At 39.6% G+C, this 20,463-nt stretch overlaps 1 protein-coding gene across 4 annotated transcripts in view; it reads right to left on the bottom strand.

The window, feature by feature from the left end:
- Nucleotides 1-20,463, bottom strand: part of LOC127573910 (myosin phosphatase Rho-interacting protein-like) — a 178,489-nt gene that overhangs the window by 4,990 nt on the left and 153,036 nt on the right. For 3 of the 4 annotated variants that reach the window (XM_052022490.1, XM_052022492.1, XM_052022493.1), the window contains 9 exons: nucleotides 18,957-19,503; nucleotides 16,841-16,957; nucleotides 10,184-10,331; nucleotides 9,490-9,607; nucleotides 8,428-8,587; nucleotides 7,989-8,108; nucleotides 7,595-7,681; nucleotides 6,584-6,743; nucleotides 5,946-6,031 (listed from right to left, as the gene is read on the bottom strand). In XM_052022490.1, the coding sequence (XP_051878450.1) occupies nucleotides 5,946-6,031; nucleotides 6,584-6,743; nucleotides 7,595-7,681; nucleotides 7,989-8,108; nucleotides 8,428-8,587; nucleotides 9,490-9,607; nucleotides 10,184-10,331; nucleotides 16,841-16,957; nucleotides 18,957-19,503 (1,543 nt within the window). Of the gene's footprint in view, nucleotides 1-4,041; nucleotides 4,103-5,945; nucleotides 6,032-6,583; nucleotides 6,744-7,594; nucleotides 7,682-7,988; nucleotides 8,109-8,427; nucleotides 8,588-9,489; nucleotides 9,608-10,183; nucleotides 10,332-16,840; nucleotides 16,958-18,956; nucleotides 19,504-20,463 lie in introns of all 4 variants that reach the window. The other variant, XM_052022491.1, reaches the window with a different exon arrangement.

The following is a 20,463-nucleotide window of genomic DNA, read 5'->3' as shown; positions in this document are numbered from 1 at the left end:
AATTATGAGGGGCATAGATGAGGTAGTAAGAAACTTTTCCTCCCATAGCAGAAGTACCTAGAACTAGAGGGCATAGGTTTAGTGTAAGGGGTAAGAAGATTAGAGGGGATCTGAGGAATTTTTTTCAGCCAGAGGGTGCTTGAATCTGGAACATGCTGCCCAAGGGGGTGGTGGATGCAGGTACCCTCACACATTTAGCAAGTATTGAGACGAGTAATGAATTGCCAAGGCATAGAGGGATATGATCCAAGTGCTGGTAAATGTGATTAGTACAGATAGGTACTTGATGGTTGGAATGGACATGGTTGGCTGGTGGGCCTGTTTCCATGCTGTATGACTCCTTCATTACGAAAAATTTACTATCTATGACAGAAAGCCATGAAATGGAACCTGATCTTGTCATGTTTGTTGGATCAACTAACTCTCCCCTCACTTTCAATGCTGGAATACATCTTGTATAAGGGGCCATTCCTGCTGTGTGCAAGTTACCAAGCAGGCCAGAGAGGAACATCAAACTGTCTGGATGTGGCCCATGTTTGTAGGTTGTTCCATAAAGAATCTACTACATACACACATAGCACATCCTGCCAATGCTTCAAGTTTTCGTGTAAATATTACCAATAGCTTGTCCGGGTCCAACCATGTAGACACTGTGGCACAGAAAGCACATCAGTGCCTCTACTTCCTCAGAAGGCTAAGGAAATTCAGTGTGTCCCCGTTGACCCACACCAATTTTTATAGATGCACCACAGAAAGCAACCTATCCAGATGCATCACCACTTGGTATAGTAACTGCTGTGCACAAAACAGCAAGAAATTGCAGAGTTGTGAACACAGCTCAGTCCAACACGAAAACCATCCTCCCCTCCATGGACTCACTTCCTGCTGCCTCGGGAAAGCAGCAAAGATAATCAAAGACCCCTCCTACCCAATAATTCTCTCTTCTCCCCCCCTTCCATTGGGTAGAAGATACAAAAGCTTGAAAACATGCACCATCAGGCTCAAGGACAGATTCTAACCTGCTGTTTTAAGGCTCTTGAAGTGACTCCTCGTATGACGAGGATGAACTCTTGATCTCACAAACTACTTCATTGTGGTCCTTGCACCTTTTTGTCTACCTGCACTGCACTTTCACTGTAACTGTAACTATATTCTGCATTCTGTTACTGCTTTTCCCTTTGTACTACCTCAATGTATTTATGTTACAAAATGATCTGTGTGGACACCATCAAAACTCACCTGCTTGAGTTCAGAGATATATCCCTCTACATTGACAGGATCGAGATTTTCACTGTATCTCGGTACATGTGACAATAACAAACCAATTACCAGGTTTCAATTGCCATATTGTCAATGCTGATGGAAAAACCAAGACCAGTCCAGGCCTTAGCTTTGTATCTTTCAATGATCTGGTGACTAATTCATGTTTGTAGCTTGTTCCACATTTCCAAATAATCAGCTGAAATCAGTATCAATAGATTGATAACAGAGAAAGGAAACATAATAGTCAGCACACACCTTGTTTAAGCCATTTCCAGACTGGCACAGGTGGAAGTCAAGAGACTTAGAAGCATTACAGCACAGAGGGGGCCAATGGGTCATCAAGTCCGTGTTGGCTCCCTGTGGCCCATTCACTTTATGGAACAGTAACAGCTGGGGTCTCAACAATTAAAAAGGATGCAGAAAATTTTAGAGACACAAGAGACACTACAGATACTGGAAATCTGGAGCAATACACACAAAATGCTGGAGGAATTCAGCAGGTCAGGCAGCACCTATGGACGGAAATGAACAGTTGACGTTTCGGGCTGAGGCCTTTCATCAGGACTGGAAAGAAAGAGGGCAGAAGCCAGTAATGAAAGAGTGAGAGGAAGGGGAGGAGCACGAGCAGGCAGGTGATAGGTGAATCCAGGTGAGAGGGGGTGGAAGTGGGAATGATGCAAGAAGCTGGGAGGTGATAGGTGGAAGAGGCAAAGTGCTGAAGATGGAATCTGATAGGAGAAGGCAGTAGACCATAGAATAAAGGGGAGGAGGTGGGGAACGAGAGGGAGGAAGGTGTGGGTGATGGGCAGGTCGTGAGGGCAGGGAGGGGAAAGAGAAGGTAAAGGGGCCAGAGGGATAGGGGAAACCAAAGGGGGGGAGGGGGTGAACAGAAGGGAGTGGTTACTGGAAGTTAGAGAAATTGATGTTGATGCTGTCAGGATGGAGACTACCAAGATGGAATATGAGGTCTTGTTCCTCTAATCTGTGTCGAGCCTCAACTTGGCAGTAGAAATTGGCAAAAATATTTAAGTGTTGAGAGAATGAAAGAAAGAGAAATTAGAATGGACTCTTCCCGTTTTCCCAATCTTAGACAATTAAATTAGGGGCTTGTTTTTTATGCTGTTTGCTGATGTTAGGAATTTCCATATGGTAAGGAGAAATAGTAGCAGTGAGTGGGAGGGTTCTCCTATTTAGTCACTGCAGAATCACAGTCTATCTAGGGAAGAGTTCAGGGTAAATCTCAGAATTGTTCCTATATAAAGATGTTAGAACATTTTCCAAAGTAAATATCCTAATCTGCCCTTAGTTTACAAGTCTACAAGTTTACAACGGTTCTGCTGGGATAAGGTGTTGGATTTTAGTTAGTTCAGTAGCAACCCTGTGTAGTCTCCAAATCTCATTTTAATCTAAATGAAAATTCACCTGATTTGTGTTCAGAAGATATATCCACTATATTAACAGGACCAAGATTTTAGTGTGTTTGAGTGGAAGAAAGGGAGATGATGTCTAATCAAACAGAAATTCTGACTTTTCAGTAGTCTTTTTTAAAACATAATTGTATTGTCATAGTAGACAAAGAATTGAGTGACCAGCACAAAACAAATTAACAGCATTTGCAGTGAGTGGATTGAAGCTCGATCAAAAATATCGGTATCTGATTACATGTGGTTAAAATAAAACATGTTTCAAGTGTTTTGTTTTTCAGCCTTGACCTTTCTCAAAACGTTGTGCACCACTGATCAACAATTACATTGTGTTATAAACAGTTAAAAATCTAAGTACTGTTTCCACCGATATTCTCTGTGGTGTTTCCACAAGATTCTGAGAAGATTGGTAGCTGAATAGCAATTGATACTGAGCGTGCACAAACACCAGGCAATCAAAGCAGATAATTGGAAATAGAGTGAGGCTTCAGAACAAAATTTAAGAGAGAGTTACAAAATAATGGTAGTTAGCTCACTGACACTAATAGCAGAGCATGTGGCAATAATAAAAAAAAAGCTGTGGTTTCTTGGCAAGTAAAAGCCAAGGGAAGGAGATGAATCCCTAGAAAGTGATTATAAATACTGCCATACCTATAATATTATAAAGCAAAAGTAGCAGACATTGTAGAAAAGTATGACCAAAGTTAAGATATCCACCAGAAGGAATGGTTGAAGAACTGGTTTAGTTGAGTCAAAGGCTCAGGAGCTATTACTCAAACTTCTTAATGGAATAGATAGATCGAACCCTACTGATGTACTCACAACTGCTAAAATGTAGGCTGATGGATGGCCATGGGAAGGTTTATGTTTTAAGTTTCACTACTTTACACAGAGTGTGACTGAGTAGAATCATAGACCCAAAGAGTCAATGGAGCAAAGGTTGTGGAAAATTTAAAGCAGCATTGGGCAGGTAATTGAGGATTTGGGATGGCCATTAGGAACCCAAAGGCTTTTTCAGTGCTGGTCTCAGACCTTTTCTTGACCTCTGCCCTCAGCATAATTAGGTAAGGAAATGCCAACTAATTTTAAGCCTAGAGGCTTCAGAATGGCCATCAACATCCATTCATGCAACTTACAAGTGGATGGCATGGTTAGCATAAGGTGAGAAATTTCTGCAACTTAATGACACAAATCCATTTCATTTTGTTCCCCACCCTACTCCCCCGACTTCCATTAAGCAACTAGCCATTACACTAGGCTGACCACAGAACATAAGAAGCAAGGCAAGACCTTTAAAATAAAAACATGAGGGATATGCATGCAAAATAGGGTATTCAACCATCCTGATACCTACATAATAGAAAACTTGACACTTGCATCTTTCATCTTTCCCATGTGACCCATTCTATTACAGACTGTTTGAAGAAGAACAAGAAAAGAAATATTGAGAACTAGTGGAGCCAGGTAAAGCAATCAATCTTTTTACATCAGAACATATTGGGTTTCTTGTTGAACAAGAAAAAAATACATGTCAAACCCACGTGTGCTTTAATCTACAGCTTCATACCATCAAAGTTTAACTGATGCAGTAAAGCACCTAACATCAGTTATCTGAAGGGAGCACCATTCTACAATAGTAGTTAGGTTTAGAACAGTAGAGTATCACTAATGAACAATCTGAAACGACTGAGATAGCTAACTGGACTTCTAGAAGTTTTGTGTTCTTAAAAATTTCCCCCAAGCTCTAAGAATTAAAAACACCTGCTCTATTATGCATAAGATCATGGCCGAGCCTGTAACTTGTTACTTTCCTGCTCAGTGCCAACATGCTCCGATTCCTTAGTGTCCAAAAATCTATCCACCTGTGATTTTTCTTCCTACCCGAAGTGAATAACCCATATTTCCAACATTGATCTCATTGAAACATACAAAATTCTTATGGTGCCTGAAAGATAGATTCAGAGATGATATTTTCCTTTGTTGGGGCATCAAGAACCAGGGCAATACTTTCAAAATAAGGGTTGGGCAATTCAGGACTAAATGGAGAGGAAATTTCTTCACTCAGAGGTAGTAAATCTTTGGAATTCTACATCCATGGTGGCTGCAGAGACTCAGTTGTTATAGAGTCAGAGATATACAGCATGGAAAAGGCCTTTCAACCCAGCTGGTCCATGCTGACCAAGATGTCTATCCAAGCTAGTATATTCAAGACAGAGATTAATTGATTTTTTTTTAAACAATAAGGGATATGGGGTTTGTAACAAGAAGTGCAATGAAGTGAAAGATCAGCCACCACCTTACTGAATGGTGGATCAAGTGCAAGGGCTCAAATGGCCTACTCCTCCTCCTGTTTATGTTCTGTTGATACTCCATCCAACATAAATGTCCATCAGCAGGCTCTCTGCATCCTCTTCACAGCTCACTTTCCCTCCAGAATTTGAATCATAAATACAATTCAGTGCCATAAATAATGGCATTTCATCTCAGTCATTGATGTCTATAGATAACGGTTTAGGACTAATGTTCGTGGGGAATGGTACCCCACTAACACAGCACTCCCAATCCTATGACCATTGACCTTACTTAATCTTTCTGTAGTAGTTTGCCGTCATCTACCCTGTTGTCAAAATACTGCTAACTGCACTGAACTGAGAACATTGATCAGCACACAAACCTGAAGGCAGTGTGACTGAAGAAAACCAAAGTAATGTGACCAAGTGAAGGACAACCTTTAAACTGAGGAATTTTATGCAGCTTAGATGGCAGTTTAGTCCAATAGGTAGCTCTAGAACTAGGGCTGATGCAGTGTGATCCAAGCAGGAAATTTATGTAAACCCCTACTGTCATATTTTCGGGGAAATTTGGGATGCACAGAGAGCTGTGGGAGGGGGAGGAGGTGGTGTTCCAGCTTTTTTCAAAGCACAGAAATAAATACAAGACAGCTAGGGGATGAGTCTAAATATAGGACCATGGAATCTTTTCAAAGGCAGTGAGATTTAGTGAGGAGGAAAGCAGACACTGAAATTCACCAAAACTGCTAGAATTCCAGAGTGAAATATACTGATCAGATGGTTTTTCATAACAAAATACTAATTCCAATCTTTATGGATGTTCTAGATCCAGCTTTGTTCTTTTTAACTGGATAATAAACATTACTCATATGAAGGAGATGACAGAAGAGAAGGCAGGTGTTCAGTAGTTCAATATCTCACTGCCCAGCAATCCGAGTCAGTTTTTCACTATTTGTCCAGTACTCACCTTTGACCTCAGGGACCTCATAGACCTGCCAGAGCTTGGCTTGTCCTTCTTCAGAAAATCAGGGTTACTTTTTGATTTCATGATGTCTGGCAGTGGCAGATTAAAACAAAACAGAAAAGCAGAGATAAATTAAATATTTGAGATCATTGCACTGTTGAAAGAGATCAATCTTGCATCAAAGTTAAGAGGTATGCTGAACTGAAGAATGATGCAACTTATAACATTTTGAGAAGCTTATGTTGAGGGCCACGAATGAAAATATGAGCTGTGAACCACGTCTAGAGCACTGCTGAACACTCATGACTGCGATTAATCTCTGACAACTCAGGCACAACAACAAAGAGCGTGGGAAGACTATGAAGGGAAAAAGGGGGAAGCCAATCTGTCCATTGGGTATGGTCTGCCATTTTTATTAAACATGGCAGCTATCTGGAATCCAAATTCCCAGTCTTTCCTCACTTCCAAAGTAAATGTTTTGTTTCTTTTAATCATCTCTGCAATTGGTCAGAGGGATTTAAGTGTACAGAGTTTAGTTGTGTGCAGTCACTATAGGAAGGACCAGGCTACCTCTCTGACCTGTGTGCTATTCAAATAATATTTTCCTGAATTTTGAAATAAAGGAACTCTGCCATCTTTACCATAGCCAGTAACACCACGGTCTAATGCCTTCTCTCCCATTGCTTCAGTGGCAACTTTTAGTTGTTCTTTCAGCCGGTTGACATCACAATCAGCCTTTGCTCGAACAATGCTCAGCTCAGTGTAGATACCTTTATACTTATCTGTAGCATACTTCTTGTCCTACCAAAAAGTGCAAAAAGATAACATTAAGTTAACTGACTTAGTGGAGTTTTTAAGACAGAAAACTGTATAGAATGCCTTCTAGAAGAAAAGTTAACATTTATCACAGAAAATAACACTAATGTATTTTTACAGCATTGGTTTTGTTTTAAGGAGCTGTGTTTGGGAATCACAAAGCTGGTTAAGAATGGTTCAGTTAGTAATATAGAAAGGGTTACTGAGCTCTGGTCGGGAGAAAAGGACTCAATTTACATTATTAGAAAAGTAGTATCTAACACAGGGATATCATTGGCTAGAATTACATGACTGAATCACTATGAGAGATCACTATGCCAAAAGGCATTTTAGCACAAGCATAAACCATTTGGTCCATCTTTTCCCTATGCTGAACTTGGGTCCCTCTTGGGACAGATTTCAGAGTTCCATTTTTCAACTTTCAACTCCTATCTCATTTTCTCAAGTTTTTTTTAATAATTAAATTAATTATTACTTTTTGAATGTTGTAATTTGTCTAACAAGAAACACCACGCAGCAAAGCATTTCATATTACCATAATCAAGTGTGAAATATCTTCTAATCTGCTTCACATTATTCTCGTTTTGAATCTCTGCTTTATCAATTCCATTTATCATTTTGAACAATTCATGTCTCCCCCCCCCCATTCCTACTTTCAGAGAAAGCAGTCCTATTTCCTCCATATTTCTGCACATCTCAAACTCTTGATGTGATTCCCATTAAGTCTATGTTGCATTAGATCTTGTTTAGTGATGATACCAAAACTTCAGATGTGACCCAACTCTAGTTTTATATAATTACTGTAATGTATTTGTTACACATCTGTATTTACTTACCCTCAGTGCAGACTGTAGTTCATCCTTTAGAGAATTAATCTCCTGCTTCAGATACTGGATTTCAGATTCTTTGACCCGCAATAAAACCTGCAAATTTAAAAAGTTAGAAACCTTACTTCAGTTTTTACACTTTTCCTAATTGATAACTTGAGAGTCACTCAGGAAATACTTGAGCAGACAGAAGGAAAGGAAATGTGCAAAGGAACTTGTGTGATTATGTATGACTGTGTACAGGTCTGAGGTTTTTCTTACCATTGTGAATAGCAATTATTTGGCCTTCCATGTTGTCTTAAGATCAGAGAGGAGACCCTCAAACCGACATTTAGAAAGAGATGACAAAGACACACAACTTCAACAAACCAAAAAGAAATGGTACTTATGGCCCTGCCCTTACCTCCAGTTCGTAGACATCTTTCCCCAGTGAGAGAGGTGAGCCAGCACCCTCTTCCTTCCCCTCCCCAGTAATCAACACCCTTAATCGTGCAAATTCTGCAACCAGGTGCTTATTTAGCTCCTGTAAAATAAACAAGAAACAAAAAGATGGTTTAAGGAATACAGCTGCCATCCTGTGATAGTATGGGGTAGTCATTCAATGTTTTGATTGTAAGCTGTGCAAATCTGAAACATTTATTTGGAAAGCTAAACACAAAGTTTTTTTAGTTACGGAACATGGTTTCAGTCACATTAAAACATGCACACAACTCCAGGGGGGAATCACTGGATAGTACTCAAGAATAAGAATTCTGGATGTGTTTCCCATTCCGTGGTTCTGGGGCACAGATACATTTGTCCTTGCTGTCTAGCACTGTGAATACTACACTGTCAAACATTACCTGGTTGTGGGCATTTAGCTCCTGATTCTCACGCTGACACTGCCGAAGTGCCTGCCGTTCAGCCTCCAAAGCTTGAGCCAGGTGAGCATTTTCTAAGCACTTATGAGAGTACTGTTCTGACAGAACTTGCAGCTCCCGTTGGATAGAGCCCATTTCTTCTCTGTGAATTAGAGAAAATAATCAAAAGATCAGTGAGAGGACAATCATATTAAAAAAAATTAAAGTAGACAGATGTTTAAAAAAAAATTACTAGAATACATCTGATCCTAGACGGAGGTCATTCTTATATATAATAATCTTTTTCAGTTTGGTCAGTATGGATTTAAAAACCTTCATTTTACAGATATCAAGATCATGATTCAGAAAACTAACTTTTCAAGGTACTGTATGGCTGGAGTATGGTTGGATTGTCTGAGAACTTTATATTCCAGTACCCCGAGCAAATCTAAAATCTACAGATAAAGAAGTCCCAACGGTCTTTTGGTTTGTTGGTGCTTTTGAGCTCTAATCTGGACACTAGAACCAGAAGAGAGAAAAAATCATGAATGCTCAAAATTTCAAATACAGCCAGATAATGCTTAAGTTAATGAAAATCGAGATGCTAGAAATCTGTAAACAAAAATACTTAGTATTCCCCATCACCTCCATAACTTAAAACTAATTTGTGTTCTCTTCCCTAGTTTTGACAAACAATCTTTCCATAGATGTTGCCTGACCTACTAAGTGTTTCCAGCATTTGCTGTTTTAATTTAATTCTTCAGTCAGGTTAGATAGCATCGGTGGAATGAGAGTTAACTCTTCAGGTTAATGATGAATGGATATTGATGCAAAATGTTAATACTGTTTCGCTCTCTACAAATTCTGAGTATTTCAGCACTATTTTGAAAGCTTGATACTTGGACTTCCTGATGTTCACCAGGCCTAAGTACTCACCAGGGGTGAGAAACAGAGATACCTGTAACCAAAGCTGGTAACTGTTATTACATTGTTATACAAGTAGACCTTAATGGCACAGAGTATTTTGCTATCAACTTCTGAATGCTATTGTGAGGGAGCACTTACTTGTGCTGTCTGCCCAGAGCCTCTATATCTGCATTCATACCACTGATCTGCGACCGGTGGGTTTTCTCTAACTCTCGCTGCAACTCCTCTCTGTGGGCATTCTTCATTGCTTCAATAGCTACAAAAAAACAGGAGACAACAAAGATTGGCTCAACAACAGCAACTTCTAATGCATAGTTATTTTAACATCGTAAAACATTCCAAGGAGCTTCACAGGAGAGTTTTCAAACAAAATTTGACATAAGATTAGGTAAAGAGATACTAGTTAAATGACAAAAGAATTAAAAAGGGAAATTGGTGAGTATGTGGGAGAAAATAACTTGCAGGCCCGCAGAATGAGACATGGGGGAATTGCTTTGCTGGGAGCTGGCATGGACTCAACAGGACAAATAGCCTCCTCCTGTCTCATAATAAGTATGTTGGTATGTACGTTAGATACAAACAGAGGTGACATGGATATGCAGTTGGAAAGTGTTGGTATTTATCACCTAGAGATCAAAGGAAGAAACAATTTGATTCAGCCTCAGACAATCGGCAAGGAGAGGGATGGATTCAGTGGCGGGGACGGATAACAGTGAATCATCATGAGGTTACACGTAACAAAAAGAAACTAATTCTGAATTTGGAATCAATTATTGATGTAAAAGAAATTCAGATCCTCATACAAATTAATTTGTATATAAACTGTTTCTACCAGCTACAGTTGCAGCAGTTTCCTCAGCCAGTAGGCGGTCTTTCTCCTGCTCTAGTTTCTCCAGTTCACGCTGGTGCTGTTTTTGTAGCTCATCAATCACCTTCTGATGTGATTCTTCCATTGCTGTGAAACCACGCTCACAGGTTGCCTGCAGGAATGGATACAGGTTCGTTTACATTATATTGCATTGCAGTGAATGTTTAGGTCTGCTTCAACATATGTAATTGTAGTAGGTGATGCCCCTTCAGTATGAAGTTAGGTTATCCACTTTGGTAGGAAGAATAGTAAAACATAATATTGTTTAAATGGAAAACCACTACAGAATGCTGCAGAACTGACGGATCTGTGTGTTTTGGTACATGAAACTGAATTTTAGCATGCAGGTACAGCAAATAATAAAGGTGGCAAATTGAATGTAAACATTTATTGCAAAGGAGGTGGAGTTCAAAAGAAGTGAAGTCTTGGTACACTTTATAGGACTTTGAAGGGACCACATATACAGTAATGCACACACTTTTGGTCTCTTTATTCAAGGAGGGAAGTACTTGCACTTGAAGCAGTTCAGTGGAAGACTCACTCACTGCAGTTAATTCCTGGGCTGAGGGGATTGTATCTTATGAGGAAAGATTGAGCAGGTAAGGACTATACTCAACAGAATGATAGGTGATCTTATTGAAATAAAAGATTCTGAGGGTAATTGCTGAGAGTTTGTTTCACATCACGGGCGAATCATGAACAAGAGGACATAGTTTCAGAATAAGGGCCACCCATTTAAGACGGAGATGAGGAGGGAGTGTTCTACTGAAGGGTTGCGAGGTTTGGAATTCTCTAACCCAGAGAGCTGCAGTGGTTAAATCACTGAGTCAAGGCCACGTTCAGCAAATTTTACACAGGAGAGTCAAGGATTAGAGAGAACAGGCAGGAAAATGGAGGTGTGGGCACGGTCAGATCAGACATAATCTAATTGAATGGCAGAGCAGGCTCCAGAGGCAGTATGGCCCACTCCTGCTTGTGTTCTCATTTTCAATTGTATCAATAAGTAAATAACAAATAAGACAGTCACATCCACTTCCAACACTCAAGTATCATATAGTGGGATTCTAAATGCAGTTTAGTAATAAATGATCTGCTAATCTACTTGGATATTTTAAATCTAACCAATCACTGGAAAGTACCCACAAATGCAGATAACATTAACTAATTTTTTTTGTTTTCAGCTCTTCAATCCTGCTCCCCCAATTAAGTGCTGTAACCTACTGTACATTACAAATATGGAACATAACACTAAAACATCGAAGTAAAATATTAATTCAACAGAAATCTTCAAATTTATCAAAGGTGTCTCTAGTATTTTTCCAAGTTCTGCTGTGGTGCCCTCTAGGTGCCTCTGTCCCAGTTCATCACATGCAATATCTTTTGGGCCTCCAGATCCTGGACCCTTTCATGCAGCAGTAACTTGGAGTTCAGCTCTGCTTGCTTCTCAGCTTGCATCAATTGTCCACCAGCCTCCTGGACTCCGCACAGAGCACCTGTCTCTGAGCAGCTGTCAAGTTTTGGTGACCACATTCTTAGCAAGAATTTGAAGTTTTGGTGAAATCTCATTTCTAAATTTTCTCTTTGATATTACAAAAATATTTCTGAATGTGTAATCTTTTGCTCATATTGGTCACATGAATTGTGTTTTTCTGCTCCATTCTGTTTTAAAAGCTTTTGCATCTCATCTTGTAAACTTTCCAGTTTCTTCATTTGCTTTCCATGCTTTCATTCCTGATTCTGATCAATCATTTTGCTTTCTCAACATCTTTTTAAACATTTTATTATTGAGCTCCTGGGCACTCTAGTCCCAGCAAGAGGGGATTATATGCTTAAGGCCTTCTTCCATTCCCATTAGCTCCAGTTCCACTTCCAGTTCTTGCAGAGAGATCTGCCTTAGAGATTCATTTTCTTTTGCTAGCCCTGCATGAGCACAAGTAAAATCATGCCTTTCTTTCAGAAATATCTCTTGATATTTTGCCTGCGCAGCACTGAGAGTTTTGCATGCTCTTACCATAAAGAATCTATAATCACCATACAAATCTTTATCTATTTTGAGTTCCTTCTTATACTCTGTTCTTATTCTACAGAATACCTAAGTAATCTGAGTTTGAATCCTAGTTCCATGTAATAGGGTAGAGGATAATCTTTATTGTTTTGCACGTACTTCAGAGACTTACAAGAACTTCTGACAAATGCCTTTGGCTTCCTCTACAGGAGTCTACAGAGCTTCGAATAATTGCTGAAAGAAAATAACTTGTTCCTTCAGTTGTTCAGCTAATATTTCTCCAGGTTCTTCTGAAAAATATCATTTCATTTTGTTCTCAGAGAAGTGTTTCTTCAACTGCTTAACATATTTATAGCTAAACTTCAAGCCTCTTCCCTTTTCATTAATTTTTCAGGTAAACAAAAACTCTGGCTAGTTCACACACAATACATTAGTTCATACTCTTGGGGTCTCTTAGGTTTTCAAACTCCTCCATAAGCTGCTGTATGACATTGTTAAACTGTGCTGTCTTGGAAGCTATTAAAAGCCACCTCAGCATGTTCTCTTTCTGTTCAATTTCCCATCGAGTGTCCTGAATACATTTCATAGATTTTCCCATTTTTGTGCCGAAGGACTCCTGCACTTCTTTGCTATGCTTCAATAGATGCAGCTTCAGGTATTCCACTGACAAAATCATTGCAACATCACCATCTACCCTTATTGCTTTAGCATTTCCTTTTCATTGATGTTTTCCTCAAGTTCTTTACTTCTATCTTGAATTCTCCTGAAATTACAGCAGAACCTACTATACTGTTCAGTTCCCTAGTCACATCTTGAACAGCAAATTCTGATGACAACAACTGAGTTTCATTTCTGAGACTATTTTTCACCATCCAGAACAAAGGCTTCAAAAGTTAGCTTATCAGCGAAGAGTTTTGGTCGTCTTCATCTGAAGTCTCCTAGTGCCAAAACTCTTTCTTTTTCTCTTACTAGGAGAAATTGACCTGAGTAGTTCAACACCATAGTCAGATGTGCTATGGTGCATCTGGCCATGAGGTTCTTGCAGCTTTTTGTGCAGTTGCTGCAAAAATCTGTCCATTTCCTCCAGCAATGCAAAGCATCAAACTATTTTCAATCTCTAGCAAACTAGAAAGCTTTCTTTGCCTCAGTCTTATCTCTAAGGTGGCACTGGACATTCAGTTTACAGGTACCTATCAATGAACAAACGTGGCTCTACTTTAGCTGAATTAACCCCAATTAGCTGCAGGTGTCTTGGATTAGTTTTGATCTGTGTGCCTTTGATCAGCTGAACCTGCATTGTCGTTGAGTCAAGTTTGGTCAAACCATCCTAGAGCTCCATTTCAGTTCTCATCAAATGCACAAGATTTCTACTGTGCTGCTCTTCCATCTTAAGAATTACATTTGTTTCTTCAAGACAATGAAGTTTGTTCTGTTGTGTACAGACAATACAAAATAACCATTCATGCCTCATTTTCTAGAGGTTCAGTGTTATTGCTATTTTAGAAATTCCTTTGCCTTTTAGTACTCCTCTAAATTTGTCACTTTCTAGCTTGAGTTCCTCATTACTAAGTCGTAATGCATATAATGTTTTATTCTAGTTCAATAATTTGATACTTAGCAGTATTTAATTGAAACTGTAAGTCTTCTCTACAACTGATACTATTTTTGTTGGAGCTGGCAGAGCAGAGTTTCTGCAGTGCTACTCCAGTTTCTTCTATGCCTCTGCCAGGCAACTCCCCAGAGCAGTCATCTTTATGAGGGCTTCAGTAAATTTTCTGGTTTTTTTTGGCTTTAACATTCTCATTTACCTCTCTGGCCTCTTTTAGTTCTGCACTTTTAGCTTAAAACATTTTTTGAGTTAGCCAGACTACACCAGCTAACTTTTTGTAAGTATTCTCCTATTGTGAAATACAGTCTGTTGGCTCTTTAGCTTGGCAGTTTCACTGTTAGCCTTGACCAATTGATTAACCAACTCCTTACATCTGCATAGCACAGGAACAGGCCCTTTGGCCCACCATGTCTGCACCAACCACAATGCTAATCTAAGCCTGTACATGATCTGTATCCCTCTATTCCCTGCCTTGCCTATTCACGTGTCTGTCTAAATGCCTCTTGGTTGTTGCCATCTGATTCCACCACCTCCCCAGGCACCTACCACTGTCTGTGTAAAAAAACTTACCTTGCAAGTCTCCTTTAAACTTTCCTCCTCTACCTTGCCCTCTAGTGTTTAATATTTCCACCCTCGGGGGGGGGAAAAAAAGCTGTCTACCCTATCTATGCCTCTCATAATTTTATACACATCAGGTCACCACTCAGCCTCCGATGCTCCAAAGAAAACAATCCAAGTTTGTATAATCTCTCCTTATTGCTAAAATATTCCAATCCAGGCAATATCTTGGTAATCATATTTTGCATCCTTCCTGCATGACTCAAACCCCAAGATCCCTCTGTACATCAATGGTCCTATGGATATATTTACTGTATACATTTCTCTTGCACTTGACTTCCTAAAATGCATCACCTCACACTTGTCCAGATTAAACTCCCTCTGTCATTTCTCCACCCAAATTTCCAACTGACTTATATCCTGCTGTATCCTTTAACAACCTTTCTTACTATCCATAACTCTACCAATTTTTGTGTCATCGGCAAACATCCAAATCATATTACAAACAACAGAGTCCCAACACTGATCCCGGTGGAACACCACTGGTCACAGACCTCTAGTCAGAAAAACACCCTTCTACCACTACACTCGTCATCTATGACCAAACCAATTTTTTTCCTTGTTTACCAGCTTACTGTGGATCCCACGTGTCTTAATCTTCTGGACCAGCCTACTATGAGGGACCTTGTCGAATGCTTTACTAAAGTCCACGTAGAGAACAGCCACTGTCCTTCCTTCATCAGTCATCTTTGTCATCTCATCAAAAAACTCAATCAGATTTGAGAGACAGGACCTCCCTTGCACAAAGCCATGCTCACTATCCCTAACAAGTCCATGCTATTCCAATTGCAAATAAATCCTGTCCCTATCTTCACCAATTATTTCCCTACCACTGGCATAAGGCTCACCAGCCTGTGATTTCCTGGGTTATCCCTGTTGCACTCCTTAAACAAAGGAACAACATTGGCAACATTATCCAGTCTTCTGATACCTCACCCATAGCTAAAGAGAATACAAAGATCTCTGTCACGGATTAAGCAATCTTCTTGCTTGCCTCCTTTGGTATCCTGGGATAGATCCCATCAAGTCCTGGGGACTTAGTCACCTAAAAATTATTCAAGAGACCCAGCAGCTCTTCTTCAATATCAAAGTGCCCTAGAATATCAGTATACCCTTCCCTGATCTCAGCATTATTTATGCCCTTTTCTTTGGTAAATACCAATGTGAAGTACTCGTTAACAACCTCATCCACTTCCTCCAGCTCCACATCTAAATTCCCTTTGTCCTTGAGTGGACCTACTCTTTTCCTAGCTATGGTCTTGCTGGTCTTGCTCCTAACATAAGTATTAAAATGTCTTGGGATTCTTTTTAATTCTACTTTCCAAGACCATTTCACATCCTCTTTTAGCCCTCCTAATTCCTTGTTTAATTTCTTTACTGATTCCTTTACATTCCTTGGATCTTCTCATTTTCAGCTCCTAGTTCCTCTAGTTCTTGCTCATTACCTGTCCCTTCTTGCATGGTGCAATTTAGTTGTCCCTGCAGTTTTTGTTTATCCATCTCCTGCCTGTGAATTACAGCATTTGCTTCCTCATAGTTTTGTTTTAAAGTCTGCATGCGGAGTTTGAAACAAACTCGTTTTGGAGATCTCTGTTTAATTTCAGGAGTTTTGGCCAGGGCTGATCAGGGCAAGTGTGTTCCTTGATGATGAAGTTAGTTATTCCAAATGCAGCTCCAGAGTGCCACATCTCTGGCCTTGCTGAATCAGTATTGCTGATCTTGTAGGTTAGTTCACTGCAGTCCTCTTTCCTGGCTTTGCTCAAGTACAAAATCCTGTTGCTTGTTGATTGGAACAGCGAGTGTGGGAAGAGCTATGACAAATTTTCTGATTTCTAGAGAAAATTCCCATCAAGACAGATCCACAAAATATTGCGAGGAGTTTGAAATACAAAGAATGCAGAAGCAGTAGGAATCAAACAGAGCCATGCAGAACTGTGAGCTACAAAGTCATCCAATGGTAAAGGGTAAGGAGAAAAGCAGATAAAAAGCTCAGGATACATAGTCCTTCAGCTGTGCCATCCTGATGATAAAAGCGAGAGAAGCGACTCGTGATTATAATCTGAAAAAAATTTGGTTTTGCTGCCATATGGTAACATACAAATGGAGCTGTAAACATGTAGCAAAATAGGCACAAACTAATTAACCAAAACCATTCTGGAAGGGAGTACAGTACTGCATTTATTATATAATGCACAATGTGGTACTGAGATTTAACACATACATGTACATGCTTTAAAAAAATCATCCCTCAAAAAACCTCTAAGTTCCAAAACTGATTATTTAAATACAGGAATGTAAGTAGGAGCAGAGGACATTTTAATATTGATTAATCACATTGGGCGTGTTACAGTCCTAAATAGTACAGCATAAAGGCTGTAATTGTGTTTACCTGCAGAACATAGCCATCCCTTGCACTATGCTCTCTTTCCTGTGCTGCCTTCAACTGCTTCTGCAATTCTCTGTTTTCTTCATGCAACCTGGAGACCTCCTGATATAATTTCTCCAGCTGCAGAGATAAGAATCACAAAATAAAGTTGCAGCTTCCTACAGTTGGGATAAATGACAAGGAACCAGAGTTACAGCCTTCTACTGAGGGGATTAAAGTTCTTAATAGAGATGCTAGATGTTAGACTAACTTCACACAGGGGATGGATAACTGAAATTTATGAAAGAATTATATGAAGAGGACAAGAGTTGTAACTTGCAAGGTAAACTCTTGCAGAAGAAAATTGATTTGTTCACAAGAGGCTGAGGGGTGACCATCTAAAGGTTTATAAAATTATGAGGGGCATAGACAGGGTAGATAGTCATAGTCTTTTTCCAAGTCTAAAACTAGAAGAGATATGTGTAAAGGGAGAGGGGAAGTATTTAAAGGCGATATGAGGGACAAGTTTTTCCACAGAGGGTGGAGGGTATATGGAACAAGTTGCCAGAGTAAGTGGTAGAGGCAGGTACTCTCACAGCATTTGGACAGGTGCATGAATAGGCAAGGAATAGAGGGATATAGGCCAGATGAGACAAATTGGAAAACCTTGTTCAGCATGGATGAATTGGACCAAAGGGCCCATTTCTGTGCTGTACAACACTGCACAGGATGAGATGAACAGGTGAATCTGCATGGCAAGTAGATTTAAGTATGTAGTACAAGCAAGAGCTAGTAGAGGCAAATAGAGTGATTTACTCTGAACTCCTGTTCAGAATTAATGCTAACTTGAAGTTACTTTCATTTGTTTGAGTCCTTTAGTGCCCATTTATTGCAGCATACTGTGGAAACCTGTTTTGTGCAGAACTTGCATATGTTTCAAGTGCCCCAAAGAAACCACAGATTTTAGGCACATTTCATTTAAGTTCAAATTTTCTTGCTAAGAACAATTGAAGAAATTCTCCATCACAGAAGGTTCCTAGAATGCACACTGCAGGTAGTGCTGGTGGTCACTCGTATGGTGGAAAGGGTGAGGAATGAAAGAGGAACCACCTGCTGGGATATTGCAAGGGATATTGGAGGACGTTTGAAATAGTCTGATAGATACAGTATTTTGGGGGGTGAGAGAGGAGGTGGAATATGGAGCAGTGTTATATAGTGCGAAAAAACTATGTAGTTCAATGCAGAAAATATGTATTAATATATTTTGGATGTCAAAATGGGGAGAAGAGTACTATCTTAACAAGCAAGCTTTAAAAATAAGGAATCACTGCAGTACACGAAGATCATGTCATAAAACAGAAATCCTTGGCTTTTCCAGGCTCAGGAATAGCTCATTTATTTCATGGTCACTTCTACTATTCAGTGAGATCAGGACTGATCTATAACTCCATATCTGCCTTTATCTAAATCCTTTGACAGAATTTTGTTAACTAAAGTATCAATCTCAGATTTAAAACTAATAATTGACTGAGCGGCAGCTGGCAATTGTGGAAGAAAATTCTAAACTTGGAACATTCTCAACTTCATATTTGCAAGGTCTAGCTGTAATTTTTAGATTCTGCCATGTAGTCCCAGTTGTCCAAAATTCACAAACAGTTGTTCTCTATCCACCTTACCGGTTCCCCTTAATATCTTGTAAATTTCAGTTAAAGCACCCTTAATCTAAATTTCAGGTTTATAACTTGAGTTAGGCAGCTTTTGAAGTATTTAGACAATCTTAGCGAATAAATAGATATATACCAAAGAACATAATTAGGAGCAGGGATTGACCAACTGGCACTTCCACTAAGCCTGTCCTATACTAATATATTTAAACCAATTTTCCCTCACCATTCACCCATTCCGATGAGAGACATAAAAGCAATGAAAATAAAAAGGTATTAAATTTAAAGAGGATAAGTTTTGAAAGAGGAGAATTTTTAATTAAAGGATGGTCATTTTGTTCAAAGTTTCTTTTTGCATTCTAAGAGCTGATTGTAAGAGATTAACATCACTCTCATTCATACTTTCAAATATTTCTATGATCATTTGAAAAATCAACTGTAGGATCTCCCACTTTGTAGGATTGGTTATACTTTACCTCCTTTTCTAGCATTAATGTTAGGTCCTGTGAAGGAGATCTACCTTCAGTGGAAGTCTGTACAGTGAGAATTGGAATCTGTTTCTCCTCACGTAGTGGTGTACATTCTACTTGCTGCCATTGATGTTCAATTTCCACATCAACGTTCTTAGGTCCTGGGCGGATGGATGTTGTAGTGGCCTCATCCACCTCCATCCTGTTTACATCATCAAGACCAGTTGATTCAAATCGCTTGCGCCTCTCCTCTCGCCGTCGTGCACGGTCCAGCTCAAGTTCCCGGGAGCCTGTTTCAGAATTAGACACAGACTTGAGGAACAGAGTAGTAGTTCTGCGGACATTTCCTCCACTGGACTGCTGTTGCCCTGGGCGAAAGTCTGCCCAGTCAAATGTTTTTGAACGCCCTTCTTTCCTTCGCTCCAAAGCCCTGCTTTTCTTTTGTTCAACTTCTAAACCAGCTCCATCAGTGGAGGTCAGTGCTGTCGGCCTTCCATCTATTGATGCACCTTCAAACAAAGTTTTCACTTTAAATTTCTCTTCTGGCAAGCTTCTGTTGGAAACCAAATAAAAATTACAATCATTAGTGTTAGAACTATCAGGTGTATATATTCATACAGTAGTTCTCTTCTCGATTCCCTTTAACTCTTCCTTTTTTTGTTCATTTATTTTGCATATACACAAACTGAATAGATTTGATGAGGGTGGGGATAATGCAAAACAAGATCACAAATACAATGTAAATGTAAAATACAAACAAATAAAAGCTGGAAATAGCAAGTTAGTGAAACAGAGTTAATGTTTCAGATGACCTTGCATCAGTGGCGACATAGGAGAATGCAGACGCTGGAATCTGCAGCAACAAACAATCTGCTGGAGGAACTCAGTGGGTCGAGCAACATCTGTGGGAGGAATGAAATTGTCGATGTTTCGGGTCGAAACCCTGCAGTAGGACAGAGAGTGGAGAGACAAGATGGCCAGTATAAAGAGGAGAAGGGAAGTGGCAAGGAACGATTCTGAGGCAATTGGTGGACTGGGGAAGGGTGTAAAATGACAGGCAAGTAGTGCCCGGTAGGGGAGGTGAATGGGCATCAGTGACCTTGCATCAGTATTTGGTGATGTGGTTATAACGCTGCACGGTCAGTTTGCAGCCAGAGTTCTGGCTTGTTGATTCAGAGACACGGGTTCAAATTCAACCACAGCGGTAATTATAATCATGAAACCACGTAAAAACCTATCCGTTCATTAATGTCCTTCAGGGAATAAAATCTGCCATCCTTATCCAGTCTGGCTTATATGTGGCTCCAGACCCAAGAATGGAATTGTCTTTGAAGTGTCTCCATATTTTAAGGGTAATTTGGGATGTAAAATAAATGCTGGCATTTCCAGCATCTCATGAACAAATTTTTACTTGGGAGCATTTGGGAGAAAGCCTTAACTAAAAACATGCAGGATAGTGCCATACATAAAAGAAAATGAAATGGTGGTTAACTAAACAACTTTATTCAAGCAA

This window comes from Pristis pectinata, chromosome 8, assembly GCF_009764475.1.
Source record: "Pristis pectinata isolate sPriPec2 chromosome 8, sPriPec2.1.pri, whole genome shotgun sequence".
NCBI lineage: Eukaryota > Metazoa > Chordata > Chondrichthyes > Rhinopristiformes > Pristidae > Pristis > Pristis pectinata.
The sequence above is the reverse complement of the archived record's forward strand: the minus strand, read 5'-3'. Positions and strand labels throughout refer to the sequence as shown.